This window comes from Lampetra fluviatilis, chromosome 57 (assembly GCF_964198595.1).
Source record: "Lampetra fluviatilis chromosome 57, kcLamFluv1.1, whole genome shotgun sequence".
In the NCBI taxonomy this organism is placed as follows: Eukaryota; Metazoa; Chordata; class Hyperoartia; order Petromyzontiformes; family Petromyzontidae; genus Lampetra; species Lampetra fluviatilis.
The window spans coordinates 6,089,235-6,105,070 of record NC_136331.1 but is presented as its reverse complement, the minus strand read 5'-3'; the positions used below and the strand labels follow the sequence as shown (position 1 = coordinate 6,105,070).

The 15,836-nt window shown below is 49.5% G+C and overlaps 2 protein-coding genes across 2 annotated transcripts; both read left to right on the top strand.

The window, feature by feature from the left end:
- The first annotated feature begins 648 nt into the window (after positions 1 to 648).
- WTAP (WT1 associated protein) lies at positions 649 to 9,053 on the top strand. The gene is made up of 6 exons (XM_078880361.1): positions 649 to 843; positions 2,743 to 2,780; positions 3,441 to 3,496; positions 4,724 to 4,782; positions 5,004 to 5,131; positions 8,736 to 9,053. Exons 2-6 carry the CDS (start codon positions 2,751 to 2,753, stop codon positions 8,916 to 8,918), a joined length of 456 nt encoding a protein of 151 aa, XP_078736487.1. The 5' UTR covers positions 649 to 843; positions 2,743 to 2,750; the 3' UTR covers positions 8,919 to 9,053.
- Positions 9,054 to 9,107: 54 nt separating this feature from the next.
- LOC144950285 (uncharacterized) lies at positions 9,108 to 15,709 on the top strand. Its single transcript, XM_078880360.1, has 3 exons — positions 9,108 to 9,801; positions 11,467 to 11,621; positions 12,221 to 15,709. Exons 2-3 carry the CDS (start codon positions 11,486 to 11,488, stop codon positions 13,306 to 13,308), a joined length of 1,224 nt encoding a protein of 407 aa, XP_078736486.1. The 5' UTR covers positions 9,108 to 9,801; positions 11,467 to 11,485; the 3' UTR covers positions 13,309 to 15,709.
- Positions 15,710 to 15,836: the final 127 nt, after the last annotated feature.

Here is a 15,836-nt window from a genome sequence, read left to right as displayed (position 1 = left end):
AGCCGCCTTATCCGCTGTGGGAAATCTCGAGGGCGGTGGACCATGCCGACGCAAACTGGGAAATCGAATTACTCGTGCGTAAGCTCACTGGCAAATGCAAAGCGTCCTTATCCGCTGTGGGAAATCTCGAGGGCGGTGGACCGCGACCACACAAATTGGGAAATGTAATTACTCGTGCGTAAGCTCACTGGGAAATACAAATGGGCCTTATCCGCTGTGGAAAATCTCGAGGGCGGTGGACCATGCCCACGCAAACTGGGAAATCGAATTACTCGTGCGTAAGCTCATTGGGAAATACAAAGCGGCCTTATCCGCTGTGGGAAATCTCGAGGTAGGTGGACCCATGCCCACGCAAAGTGGGAAATGTAATTACTCGTGCGTAAGCTCACTGGGAAATACAAAGCGGCCTTATCCGCTGTGGGAAATCTCGAGGGCGGTGGACCATTCCGACGCAAACTGGGAAATCGAATTACTCGTGCGTAAGCTCACTGGCAAATGCAAAGCGGCCTCATCCGCTGTGGGAAATCTCGAGGGCGGTGGACACATGCCCACACAAACTGGGAAATATAATTACGCGTGCGTAAGTGCACTGGTAAATGTAATTACTCGTGCGTAAGCTCACTGGGAAATACAAAGCGTCCTTATCCGCTGTGGGAAATCTCGAGGGCGGTGGACCGCGACCACGTGACGCGCGGCCGTGCTGGTGACGCGGCCGCCATCTTGAGGCGTTCAGTTCGCGGGATTTGAGTCTCCGAACGCCGTCCCAGCCCCTTCGCCGCGTTGTCGATTCTCGCGTGTCCACCCCGGGGCTTCGTCTCGGTCGCCCGCGCACCCCCAGCCGACGTAAGTTCACCTGTGTTCGACACCGGGTTCGTAAAGAGCGCGGTGGTGTGAGGGTTTCTTGTGTGTATGGGCGAAGCCTGGGCCTGTAGGCCGCGGCCTACCTGCAGGCTTCACCGCTTCCCTCACGCGTTGTTTTTTGTTGTTGTGTTGCATTAAATAAGCGAGACATTTCAATTGCGTTTCGCTTCGTTACGGCCGTAGTTGCACGAGCAGCGTTGTGGTTTATAGATGTCCGCGGTGTTGTTTTAAAGGGGAGTGTGTCGCGACGTTTGTCCGGACTTGAGCTGGAGGTGTTTGTCGCTGGGGTCGCGTGACCCTGCGCGGGAAACTCGACGCCTTCAAAGACCTCGGCGCTTTCAAAGACCTCGTAATCAACGCAGTTAAATATAATACACCGTGCATTGATGCAGTCCCGCAAACAGCACTCAACTCTATAAACATCTCGCAGGAAGAACCGTGGTTTAGCAGCGACCTGCCAGTCGATTCTTGAGTCAACATTTGCTAGGCAGAGCCCCCCCCCATACACCAATTCAATCCTCTCAGGTGAAGTGAATTCAATACATTACGAAAACATTCCTCATTTAACTCGTGGTATTTTGTGTTTCGTGCCACCGGCAAAGGCTGTGGAGGGCGTTTGTGTGTGGTTGGATGCTGTTGCATCGGTGTTTCTGTTTTGCAATACTAAAGTTGCTCTCTCGCGCCGCCGCACGCTGTCAAACTGCATCACTCCGTCTTGCTATGGGACACAGTTGTCACGGGTGCTGTTGTGCCTCGCAATTTGCGCTGCTTTTGATCATATCCTCTTGTCTGCTCTCGGTTGTATTGCATCCCTACCATTCAAACCGTGTTACATTGAGCCGTGCTCTTTGGTAGGCTGTCAAAATGGCATCAACCCGCGTTGCATTGGGTCCAGTTGTACTGCGTATGCTGTCTTGCAAGTTGTGATGCGGCGAATCGGGCTGTCTGCAATGAGCTGTTCTGTGTACGTGTTTACATGTTGTGCAAGCAATGCTTTATTAAACGCATTTGTCTCGTGCGCTATCTTCCCTACAAGGTATGCTCCACTCAGACCTGCTGTTTTCGCATGCCGTATATTCAGCCCACCAAAATCTGAGGCGTAAGGCAGCAGGAGGCAATGATGGCGATACTCAACAAGATTTCTAACAGGGATATAACCAGTATAGACAGTTGTCCTCTGCTGTCTAAAATAAAGAGGCCACATTTTAAAAACTATTTTGGAGGTTATGGTCTTAAAGCAATATGCCTCGTACGTGCAGTACACGTATGGTGATGGCATGAGACATACATGGGCATAGCGGGACGACTGGTCTCATGCTTTTAAAATCGCGCATTGGCTCTCCCACCAATCACCTTTTGAGTATTATTACTAAGTATCCAGCCTTATGTGTGTGATTGCCTCCTCGTGTTGCATTCCTCTGTAATCTATGCAACATTCAGCCCTTCCATCTCAAGTTCTGTGCCCCTGTTCTGCAAGGCGTGTTGTGTTCACCCCCGCCGTTCATTGTCTGTGGTGGTTTTTGCCCTGCAAGTTTGCAACGCGTTGCTACTTCGTGTTATTGTGCACCTTCTGTCTGAACCTTGCTGGGTTTTTTTTGCGGTGGTCCATGTATTCAGCAATGCTGCCGCTTGTCTGCTGTCTCGTGCAAACCGTATTGCGTTGTATAGTTCTACGATGCGTACGTTCAACATCTTATGTTCATCTTAATGGTTACTTGGCTCTGCGCTGACCTATGCTGCCTTGTGCATGCGTCAGAGAGGGCTGCCGATTCTGCTGTGTTGGAACGCGTGCCGCACCCAATAGGTGTTCTAAATGCTCGTAAACGTCTTATCGGTAACGTTATAAAGGTTGTACATAATGTCGCGTGTGTGCCGTTGCAGACTTGGCCATGGCAGACGGGGAGCCACCCGCCAAGCGGGTAAGCCATGGAGATCTTTACCAAAACACTGGCGCCTTTAACGTGTCGCCAGTGCATTGTTTCTAAGTGATGCGAGGGCATATTCTGGGAAAAAAACATGGTAACTCTCAGATGCGCATTGTCTGTAAGAAATAAAGTAAAGTTACGATGCAAATAGAAGTCAAAGCAAAAGCAACCGTTTGCATACAATAAAAGTGACGGATTTGTGTCTGCAAATGTGTGGTTGCCTTCCAAAGGTATTTGAAAGTCCCATTCGGCCATCGGTAAATAAAAGGTTCCCCATGCCTGCTTCTAGCGTCAACAGTTCAAAACTTAATATTGCTGATGATACTCCCAGGCTTTTTTCGGTAAAGTCACGTAGGTAAAACATCAAAATTAATGAAAATAAAATAAAACAAAAATCACGACGTTTCGGAGGCAACACAAGTCTCCGTCATCATGTTGCCTCCGAAACGTCGTGATTTTTGTTTTATTTTATTTTCATTAATTTTGATGTTTTACCTACGTGACTTTACCGAAAAAAGCCTGGGAGTATGGTTCCTTGCAGTCACGAAAGCTTCAAATCTAGAATTGCTGATGATGCAGCCGCACCGACCTCGTTATTGTTGGTTAATGTTTCCGCTTGTAATGGTAACGGACGTTTTGTTTTCCCGTCCTCAGGTGCGTCTTTCTGACGACGAGTTGCGCGGCATGTCAAGGGAAGACCTTTTTGTGAGGTGTGCAGAAAATGTTTCTTTGGTATCAAAATGCCCTCGGTGACGCGTCCACCACCCGCCGTTTTGCCTTGCCGGCTGAAATATGCGTTTTTTACACCTGTTAACAACTCGTCGCGATTCCTGCATCCAATCGTGTTCTTGGGAACCGATTGTTTACGGTGTAGATTGTGGATTTAGTTTAAGACGTATGATTTTTCTACCAATATTATTTATAATAAAGGTTATTTTGGGTTTGATCGTGTAAATATAAATGTGTCGGTAACCCACCACCACCAGACACGGCTAATTCGTAAGGTGTGTCACGTTAATTTAAATTAACGCTGACAAGTGCAATGAAGCATGGAAAGGTGCCTGCTGAGAATTACATTGAGAAATAGGGTAACGTGGTTTACAAAACATACTCAAGTTTGAGACATAATATTTACTGCAAAGTAAAGTGGGCTAGGGCAAGTCATGTCGCTAGATGGGGCATGGTGACCAGCGTTCCAGACTCGGGTTGTTACTTCCGATTTTTAAATATAAACATTTGATTGTCTGCTAAACCTATACCCCCCCCCCCCAGAGGAGCATGGTGAATTATGGCCAATCAATCCCTATAATTAACACAATGTGGTGAGGCCTTCATTCAGCAGTTAACTAACAAATGGCTGTAAGTTTTGTTTAGTACATACAATGGGCTGTCACATGACTGGTTACACTGAAACATGCCTTGTGATTGGAACGGTGTCGCAGGCCAATTGGTTCATTCATTGCTAAATTAAAATTTGATTTGATTATTGATTCTGTCACTTTTTGAATCGATAATAAATTTACAAGCCAAAAAACCCTGAAGGAAATTAACGACTCTATAACCTGAAGCAGGCATTGCTGAAGCTAGTATATTTAATTTGTGTTACTTTTTGGCCGACTGTATAACTACATAAGCGCCGCTTAAGTTCATCTTAACAATCCTAAGTGTTCTTGGTTCTTTCGGTAAAGTCACGTAGAAGGGAAACAATAAAATAATAAAAATATTAAACAATAAAATTCTCACGACGTTTTCGACTGCAACACAAGCAATCATCATCAGATGTGAAAAACACAAATTTTCTTGCCGTCACGAAAGCTTTAAATAAAAAAAATCCTAACTGTGTTTGAGCTGAGGGGACATGACGATGCTGCTGTGGTCTGCAGCGTGGTGACGTTGCGATGTAAAGTGAACCCATCTCTGTGTTTTGCTCTACGCAGGTGGAAGCAGCAGGAGGGATACCTCAGGACCCTGGAGTCAAAGCTCGCAGATCTCAACTGTGAGTTGACTGCTACCTATTTGTTTTTCCACTCGCATCAGGAACTTTTGTTAAACGACGTAAAGTTAAACGTCACGTCAGCAAGACGCGCTGTGATTTACGTGTAACGTAACTTGCATCCGCGTGTGTGTGTGTGCGCGCACCCGTCGTTGGGTGTGCCATGGCGTGCCTGTTGTGCGTGCGTGCGTGAACCGCCTGCCACACCGTCTACCGTGGACCAGCGAGCGACGTGACTGGCCTGCGCGAGTCCGAGGAGCGGCTCAAGCACCAGCAGCAGGAGTCGTTGCGCCGGGAGAACATCCTGGTGATGCGTCTCGCCACCAAGGAGCAGGAGATGCAGGAGTGTGCGGTGAGGAGACGTGTTATGATTCACCCCCCCTCCCCATGCCTCTGTTAGGGGATGCATCCATTTATCTAATGCTGTCCAACTTAAAACCATTTTCCTATTACAAGTTGCAGGGTGGGTGTCCCGTTCACCGTTGAATCTGGGAACTGGCAAGCGGTTCATCGTTAATTTTATTTAGAGGCATAGTGCTGCTGTTTTTCAAGACATTGTACTCACGACAGAGAACAGTAGTGACACGACTGCACTCTACGATGGCTGGTGCCAAACTGTGCCGCACGCTCTCCCACATGGACTTGTGGGAGCCTCGGTACCGATAAAGTTATTTTATTTGAGCTTTTCTTCCCTGTACGTCAACGGAAAGGAATCGGAAGAAAAACTGTGGGGTATATGCACATGATGACGTACATGTACGTCATCGAAACGGGAAAAGGTTAAGTTGAAACCATTTATGCATTGTATCTGTCTATTACGGGGAAAAGCAGCGCATGGGTGATGTTTCCTTATGAGACTGCTCCCCTCCTTACTCCTTTTCACAGCCACGTGTTATGTTTAGATACAGTGCCGAGAAAAAGTGAACCCCTTAGGATTTTCACATTTTAGATATTTCAAACTTTAAATTTTATTAGATCTTGAAAGAAGTCCTCACAATCGATGAACAAAATAACCTGATTAAACAAATGACACAAACATGATAACTCAACATTTTTGTGTTCTCACATGATTCTCCATTGAATGGCTATGCGTGAAAAAGTATGTGAACCTTTAGTTTCAGTAACTGGTGACACCGCCTTGAGCAGCAATGACTGCAACTAAGCTTTTCCTGTAACCAGTGGCCATTATCTCACATCGGATTTGAGGAATTTTGTCCCATTCTTCCTTACACAACTCCTTCAACTTGAGGGTTTCCTTGCAGGGACAGCTCACTTGAGGTCCTGCCACAACATTTCGATGGGATTTAGGTCTGGCCTTTAACTCGACCATTGTAAAATGCAGAATTCCTTCTTCTGCAGCCATTCTTTTGTAGATCTACTTGTATGTTTAGGATCATTGTCTTGCTGCAAGACCCACTTGAGTTCAGCTTCAGCTCACGGACGATGGCCTGACATTCTCCTCTAGAATCTTCTGATACAATGCAGAATTCATGGTTGTGTTAGTGGTGGCAAGGCATCCTGGTCCTGAGGCAGCAAATCAGCCTTAAACCATCACTATCCCACCACCATGCTTGACAGTAAGAACGAGGTTCCTCTGTTCGCAAGCAGTGTTTGGTTTTCGCCAAACATGTTTCTCATCGAGGCCAAAAAATTCTACCTTTGACTCGTCTGTCCAGAGAACATTGTTCCGTAAGTCTTGTGGATCATCTATTTGCTCTTTGGCGAACTTCAGACGAGCAGCAATGTTATTTTTGGAGAGCAGTGGTTTTTTCCTGGCTATCCTTCCATGAATGCCATTCTTGTTCGGTCTTTTTTCGATAGTTGCATCATGAACACTTTACATTGGCTAAGGCATGAGTGGCCTGCAGTTCCTTGGATGTTTCTCTGGGGTGCTTCGTGACTTCCTTGATGATTTTCTGGTTTGTTCTTGGATACATTTTGGTAGGACGACTGGTGGGTGGAGTGACTGTGTCTTGAACTTTCTCCATTTGTAGACCATTTGTCTGACAGTGGATTGGTGAAGTCCCAAATCCTTAGACATTGTCTTGTAACCCTTTCCGGACTGATGAGCATCAATAACTCTTTTTTCTGAGGTCCTCAGAGATTTATTTTGATCGTGGTATGACTTGTTTCCACACACACCTGTATGGTGAAGACCAAACTCACAAAGTTTAAGATGTTTATTTAGGGTGGGGTCTCTCAAACTCACCCCTGAAGATCTACCTAATTTTTTAAACTCCTGATTACAATTATTCCCTTACTTGAGCTAATTAAACCAGGGGTTCTCTTACTTTTTCACATGCCCTGAACCTTAATTAATCAATGTTTGTTTAATTCATAAACCATTTTGTTTCAAAAGACATGGAATTGGTTAATATAAACCCTATTTGATATTTAATGAAACACCGTTTTTTGATTCAAGAAGGCTGTCATGGTAAAACTATGGAATTTCCATCATTATTGGGGTTCACAAACCTTTTCTTGGCACTGTATTTTAATAGATTAACGCTGTATTGATAATTGTTTCTGGAATCTATTATCGATTCAAAAGCCATGGAATCTAAAATCATCAAATCAAGGAGGATAAACCATCACGCGAAACACCGGTCATCGTGGCGGATTTTGGCTAGCCATCGAACAAAGACGGTGACTGCATCACGTGCTTTCAGATGCGCTTATGCGGCCGTCTGGAATGCTCTTTCAATATTAGGAAGCCTCTGAGGCTATGTACCTTAAAATCATTTATTTAGAGCTGCTTTTTGTGTTGTCCTTCCCCCGCACCTCCGATTAGCATCGTACGGTGCGGGGGAAGAAGTTCAACATATTTACAAATTGAGTTCTATTTTTAGTCACGATTTAACCAATCGGTATTTGAGTACGTGCGCAAACGTTGAAACCGCTTGGCGCATGCCAGTGTGATCGGGCAGCCGTCGCCAGAATGAATCACTGGTTCCAGGGTTCATCGGTTACTGTGCGGTACGTTCCAAAAGACACACGCACATACACAGGGCCGGTATTTTAATTCCATTCTTTTAGAAATGTGTACACGCAGTTATTGAGAACACAGAAGAAAACATAAAAAACCCAATGTACATTCTTGTTGTTGATCTCTCTGTGGTGAGGCACGGTGTTTGCACCAGGTAAAATGGGTTTAATTGATTGACATTGAAAGATAAAATTAGCCCGCCTTGCCTTGACGATCCCTTATTATTTGGGGTTGCAATAAAAATGTTGTTGCCACATAGAAGTATTTGTTGTGCAGTATTTGAATAAATTAAATTACCTTGTTTGACTTTGACGTTATTACGCATGATTTTATGCGTGCATCGTGAGCACAGTTATGAAGTTAACAATGCCGTTTAGATGCACAGCAAAGCATCTCCGAGTGTCAAGATTTTTTTCTTTTTTCTCGAGAGTCCTGCATTTCGATGCTTGACTAATTTAATTGATGAGTGGAATCTGGTGTATCTGGAGAAACCCCACAAATACGAGGAAGTAGCGAGCACGCGTCCTCCCTAAATGGATTCAGTAATTCCATTGCCGTGCTATCGTCTCTTTGCCACCTCATAGCTCAAAGGCCGCCTACTAAACCTGGCATTCTCAGGCAATCTCCCTGCCAAGAACTCTTTTTTTAGCTTTCAGGTTTTAACAAGATGTGTGACATTCCGGATAATTTGCTCATAGCTTGAGAAGAGATCTGAATTGGGTGCGTTTGATACACGGCTCCTAAGTTGAATGTGCTCCGTTTACTAAAATCGCTCGCTTTCTGCCGTGCTAACTTGTCGTGCTTTTGTCTTTTTTTCCCCTTCGCCCCTCCCCCCTCCCATTCATCCGTGCACGACCGTCGTCTGCGCTCGTGTCCCGGTGTTGCGGTCGCCGGGCTCCCGCGGTGCGCGGATTTTCGACGGCGTGGCGGCGGCGGTGGCGGCGTGCACACCCCCCCTCACCCGAAACAGACTCAGATCGCTTCGCTCAAGCAGGGCCAGCTGTCGAGCGCCTCTCACCTGCGCTCCTGTCTCGTGGACCCGGCCGTCAACCTGCTCTTCACTAAAATGAAGTCTGAGCTGCAGCAGAGCAAAGACAAACTGCAGCAGGCCCACGATGAACTCAGTGCCTGGAAGTTTACGCCCGATAGGTAACGCACCAAAACGTTTAAAAAAAAAACAAAAACAAAACGATCGTCTTGCCCCGCAGACTCTACTGGCGTAAGAACGGGGGGGGGGGTGGTGGAGGAGGAGGAGGAGGGGGGTAGTCGCCTCTCCTGCGGTGGCCCCACCCGCGATGGGGGACTTGGCGGGAGGACCCGGAGGCCCCCCCCCCCCCCCCATCTGGACCCGGCCGCTGGCTCCACCGCCGCCACCTCCAGAGCCCGAGGGGTTGTGTTTCTCGTACGAAACGACGAACACACGAACACAGCCGTTGTGTCGCCGGCCTCGGAGCGCCGGTTCATCTGTTGACTCGCTCTTTCCTCCCCTCACAGGAAAACGCAGACACGCGACAAAAACCCCCACGCTTGTGTGAAACGCGTAACTCTGTAGCATTAACCTGCCTGTAAAGCTATCCCAAACTCTAATTTTAATTGACTCTTTGTCGCACCTGCTTTGCTCACCGGCAGTGAAGAACACTTATCGCAAAGACTGAAATTTTGAAAGGGCCACTGCGCACACTCATAGACTCGCTGACTTGTAGCCGTAACGCCTCTAAAGCAGCGGCGGTTGCTTGCTGCGTCTCTAGTGCCGCAGAGGAGGAAGCGGCGGTTACTTTCGCCTTTTTGGCGTGCAAACTGTTAAGCGTCCGCATTAAAAGGGCAAGAGAAGTAGTCACGATCACCTCAAACCCAGCATCAAGATCACCACCGATTCATTTGTGGCGGCTGAACGCTTAGGCGAGACGTCACACTAAAGGTCCTAAGCGTTCCCCGCTCGCTCCACTGACTCTGTCCTGATTGACTGAACTGTGGGCTCGCGGGCTTAGCTCAGGCAGTCTCGTCGCTTGCCGATTCCTCCCTGAACCATTCAACAGGTATAACGAACGAACGTGCATTCACCAAAATTAACATCATGACATCGTTTCCTCTGAAAATTTCCTGTGGCTCGTGTTGGATGTACGTAGAGACGGTCTCTGTGGTTTAAGTTCCTGAAGGTGCAGATCTATTTGTGTGTGTGTGTGGGAATTTAAGTGGGCAAGGGCTGCACGTTTGACCACTTCATTTAAAAATAATAATCTCGTCGCATTGTTTAATGATAGACTTTGTTGAATGAGTTGTTCAATCAGCCAGTGGTGCCAAACACCTGTTAATTGTCCTGATAAGGAACATTACAAATTAATTGTATTAATGAGGGTTGCTCACCCGGTTAATTAAATGTAAATGCTGTCGGTATAAGTTTTTCAAGAGGGAAGTGGTGCAACGTGTAGATGTGGGCACTTGTAAGTAGCGATCGTGAGTCAGTACTAAGAATGCTTGCATTTATGTAGATTATTATAAGTACGATTTTTCTTAAGTTGGCATGTTTTATGTTTTTTTTATTTCACCTTTTATTGCAGCTGGAAAACATCTACCGAGTAATTGCACTTGTTGAGGGATTAATGGTTAAAAAAACTAATTAGAGTCTCAGTTAAAACTGTAAAAACATTTTAAAGGAAGTTTTATCATTCAAGTTGCTAGTGTAATATGTGAGGGGGATGTGCATGTCTTCTGTTTTAATGGGGAGTGGTGGCACAGTCGTTAGCGCACTACGTTACGACCCGAGTTCGATTCCCACTTGTGACCTATAACTGTGGTGAACATATTAACTAGTCCTGAGCCTCCCCAAGGTCGACTCGGCCTTAAATGAGTACCTGGTGTGAAGTGTAAGCATCAGCACTGAGGAGACGGAGGCGGCCAGGCGTGGTGTTGGCCACCTACCCTCTCGTGCGCCGTGCCGGCCTTCATAGGTGCTCGCTAAGAGCAATTGCCCCAACAGGCTGTTAAAGGCTACGCGGGGGATTTTTGATGTTTGTGTTCTGTGGCACCGCGTGTTTGCTGTACATCACAATGTTGATAAATGCAGTCACAGTGATGTCTCCCGTGAAGGCGATGTAACATTATGGTACACACTTGTAAGATCCTCTCAGTCATAATTGACAGCCCATTGTTGCAAGAAGGCCTCCCCATGCCAAGTCGGGCATGGGGGGGTTGTATTCCATTGTATGTAAGATCTACTTTCAAAAGAGTCGCGTAAATTGGAACAAGGGGCAGTCAAACTAACGTTAACGTGTTGCGCTGTTTAACCATCCGTGCTGCAGAGTATTAACTCGTCCCATTAATATTGTCAAAAGAAAAAGTACGAATCGTACAAAGTTAAATCTCCACCTGCTTTTTTTTTCCTCTATGCAGGCAGTTAAAACGAAAATGTTGTCTGGGCTGAAACGCAGCCGTGCTTGAGTTTTAATTTTGTGATGGGCTGCACCAAGCGCGGACGATCGATTACCGCTGTGGTCGCCCGGCCAAGACATGCATTGCCTGTCGACTAATCTCAGAATCGGAATTTCTATTTATTCTGGAGGAATCCGATGAGTTGTAAAGCTCTTTTCCATAAGATGTCTCTTCCCTCTTCGAGGGCTAGCGAGAACCCACACCCCACACCCCCCTTTGCCGCGTTTGTGTTTTTCGCCTTTGCCGAGTGCCGTGCCGACTGTTGTTTGCAGCCAAACGGGCAAGAAACTCATGTCGAAGTGCCGCATGTTAATCCAGGAGAACCAGGAGTTGGGTCGGCAGCTGTCGCAGGGGCGCGTTGCGCAGCTCGAAGCCGAGCTGGCGCTCCAGAAGAAGTACAGCCAGGAGCTCAAGAGCGGCCAGGACGGTGGGTGGGGGGGTGGGTTGGCGAGCGTTTTGAGCTATGGTTATTATGGTCTTGTGAACGGAGTGGCCCCGTGTGACCGGGAGTTCTCGCCAGCTTGGGTTGGTTTTTGTGCTCAACATCCGAGAGCCAGTTGCTGGCCGATTCTCCGCGTGTCAGTGAAGATCGTGGGGGTCACTGTTCCGTTGGTGTGAACTGATTGTTTTTGGTCTCGTCAGTACTTTCTCACAGTTTGCTCCGTGTGAATATTTAACTTCAGCGTACGTAGCCAACCGTGCTAATCTAAGGTGTTCCAAGAGTCTTAAAAGTTACATTTGTTTATAATTTGGTTACACTACAAATTGTTATGAACGAATCATGCTTTTTAATGATTGAGCCATGAACTGTTGCATGCCTCTACCATACGGGCACAGTGGCATGGGCACATGTGGATGTGTCTACTGTCGTTAGGTTGCGTGTGTTGTATATGTGTGGTTGAGCCATTGACCCACACTGTCTCTCGGCTTCGATGTTAAGTCACCGGTGGTGCTCGCGTTCACGACGAGGCTTGTGTCTTTTTGGCACGCCGCTCACGTACGTGTGTTGGTGTAACGCGCGCGCAGAGCTCAACGACTTCATCATCCAGCTGGATGAGGAAGTGGAGGGCATGCAGAGCACCATCCTGGTGCTGCAGCAGCAGCTCAAAGAGGCACGGCACAAGCTGCAGCAGGTGTCCGCGCCTGCGCCCGGCACTGGCGGGCCAACGACCCACGGCCCAGCCGCCTGTCAGAGCCCGCTGACCACCGCCGCCGCCGCCTCCTCCTCCGCTGCGGACGGTCCGTCCCCCACGCCTCCGCCGCCGCCTCCGCCACCCAACGCAACTGCGGCCCGGGCGCCGTCGGAGTCGCGCTCCAGCCCCGGGCGCTCGCCGGCGCGGCTCTCGGAAGCCAGCGCCCACGGGGCCTCCGACGCCGACAGAGACTTCTCTCCGCCGCCCTCCCCGGATGACGGCTCCGGCTGCGCCGGCGGCTCGTCGGACCGGGCGGGGGAGTTGCGTTCGTGCTCTCCGGCCGAGGGGACGTCCTCGCGCGAGCCCGGCGGCGGCAGCGGCGGGGGTGCCAGTCGGATGGAGACGGAGTGCGCCGAGAGCCCTGGAGAGGGCGGCGGCGGCGACGGCCGCGTAGCGTCGGCGGAGCATCCGTCGGCGTCGCCGGACACGGCGAGCGGGCCCCAGCAGTCGCCGGAGCAGTCGAACGGCGTGTGCGTCGCCAGCAGCAGCACGGCGGCGCGGCCCCGCTCGGCCGACAGCGCCGGCGGCGGCGGCGCCACGGAGCCCGCAGCTTCCTCGCCGCTCGACAAGGAGGAGGACGACGATGACGACGACGACGACGAGGAGGAGGAGGACATGGAGACGGGCGGCGCCGGGAGCGTGCGTGGGAACCACCTGGCGGAGGAACGCGGGGGCGGCGTGAGCAGCAGCGGCGGCGTGGTGAAGGGGTACGAGGACATCGACTCCCCCGTCGGGAGCGACTCCCCGCGGAGCGGCCCGGCTTCCCCCAAGCCGGCGGGGACCGCGGGTGCCGGAGGGGTGGAGGCGGACACGGCGGGCGGGGCGACGCTCAACGGCTTCGAGCACCCGTCGGACACGGACTCGGACGACGATGATGACGACGACGATGAGGAGGATGACGATGACGAGGGATCGAGCTGATTGGGCCTCGGCGCCACGGGGGGGTAAACGGCGCATCCCCCATCCCCCCACTCCTTTCACCCCTTGTACAGGAAAAAAAAAGATACGTTACAAAGCACGCTTCTAAATATTGTTGGCGAGGAGACGGGTGTTGCGAGCGTTGGTTCGCGTACGGCGTTCTCCGTTGCCGCGCAGACTCCCGTGATGATTGCGGCGGTGCGAGGTCGTGTCTGCGCCCGTAGACCGTTTGGTTCTCCAGTGGAAGTTGCTTTGTGGCTTGCCAAGCTGAGTCAAGTTAAGTGAGCGGGCTCCACCTGCGTTTTAATTTGGTGCCGCGGTGGAGAGATGTTAAATACCTCGCCTGGTATATAAGAGGTCGTGGGTTCGATCCCGACCCTGACGCTTGTATACATGTTCTCCCCCTGGTCACCTGGATTTTTCTCCGCGTCCTCCGGCTTTTCCCTCCACATTTAGAAACATGCGTTTAGATTATTTGGCTGAAATACATTTCCACACGATGATAAGCCACTTCGTTGAGCTATCATTTGTGGCCAGGTCGCTTCTGAACAAGAACTATATAGCTCGGTGGGCCATGCCTGGTCAAATAAAATAAAACTAAATTTCTGTTATTATTTTTGTTAATTTATGTAACCCGCACGGAGATCGTTTGCGCTGGCAGAGCGCGAACGGTTTGATTTTAAGCGCGTGCCCTTCGGCGAGTACACCATCGTGGTAGCTGCCAACGTGCAACATCACGACCTTAACGACGTAGCGTTTTGTAATTTTAATTATTTTTTTAATTAAACCCACGCTGCCACTGCTGGTGGGTTGAGGTGGGCCCTGCAAGGCACGCGGCCGGATCTGGTGTCACGGGCAGAAGTGCTCGCTACACTGGCAGAGAAGAAGCCTTCTCGGACACAAACACACACGCGTGCACACACAGCAGAGAAACCCACAGTCTAACCGTTGTGTTTGCGTTTTATTGTCCCACCGTTTGAAATGAACGCGTGGAAGGGCGGTGGTTTAACGAGCGTTTGTGGAGGGTGAAGCCGGTGGGTTGTGGTGAATTGGTGTCATCCGAGGTGGAGTGAAATTCGGGGGCGGTGGGACCGCCATGGGTGGTGGTGTTAACCGTGGCTTCTGCTGATAAGAGGGCGCCTTTGATTACCGTCATGAAAACTGGCGGCAGTTGCGTGAGAAGGTGTTGCCTTTCTGCTCAGCGTGTCACGATTCATCACGTACAGTCGATTCTTTACACTCCCGATGCATGCATCGAATTGTGTAGGGATTTATGTGTTTGATGCAAACTATATGCCGATGAAAACTATATGCCGATATACCTTTATGGCACAACGACAACTGGACAGTACAAATGAGACGAAACATTGTAACAAATCCTCGTTTAACAATTCTTTGAATCTCTCGGGTGGTGATGAATCAATGTAGGCGTAACTGATGTGACGTTGGTATTGAAAGCGATCTCCTTCCTTGAACACAACCATGCCCCTAACTGTGATTGTTCCAATTGAGAATCATTGGCGTGCCCCCCCCCCCCCCCCCCTGTTAATAAATGCAGTTACCCATGTTAATAACGGAACACCGAGAGACGCGGCATCTGCATCACCTGCTGTTCACGCCAACATTTTTAATGACCCGTTTTCTCCTGCGCCCTTGCGGGCTGCTCAGTCGTCGCCCCCACGTGTCCCTCAGTTGCAGACACGGTCGTTCTGAGCAAGTTGATCGAGGCGCGAGGCGGTTGCCCAGAGCTGGCGACGCTTCACAGCGCTAGGCGATGGTGCGACTGAAAGATATTACTGGTGGTGTAGGATTTTCCAACTCTCCGTTGGTGTACACGTTGTCGTCTGGTGTGTGTGTGCGCGCGCGTGCGTCGTCATCGTCATCCTTTGATTAACGTGCTCGTGACCGGCAAAGTGTAGGGCTCACTGGTCAAGGCATCGTCGGAGTTGGGCGGCAAGCCACGAAACCAGTTGGTAATACCCCACCTCCGTAGGTTGTTGTCAACGTTGGCAGGAATACAAGTTGTTTGGCACGGGTGCCTCTTGCACTGTTGTTACCTTTGGTTTGAAATTGGGACGGGGACCGTCTTTTTGTTTGGCGGCAGCACCGGTTTTCACGGCTTCTTGTGACCACCTTGGGTGCCCCTTTTCCCCCCCAAAGTGTACCCGTGGGACGTGTCCGTGCCCTAGATCCATGCCTGCTGCGGCTGGGGTCTTGCTGGCCGCAGTTTGTGTATATTGGGGTGCACTTTGTTAATACGCATCAGATCAGCCCCGGCTGACGCCCATTGGCACCTGTGCCCCAGTCGATATTTAACCCCGAGTTGCTCGCAATGATTAGGTGCGCACGTGTTATTTTCTGACAAATGACCAAAATAAAAACATGCGTGTGCTTTTTTTTTGTATTCAACACCCGAAGTCATCTTTGTGCTTTTGCCTGCAAGCTGATTGCGTAAGTGTGCGTGTGTGAAATCCCCGGTGCGTGTGAATTAACACGAGACCGATGATATTTACATAAGCAAAAGAGTCTTT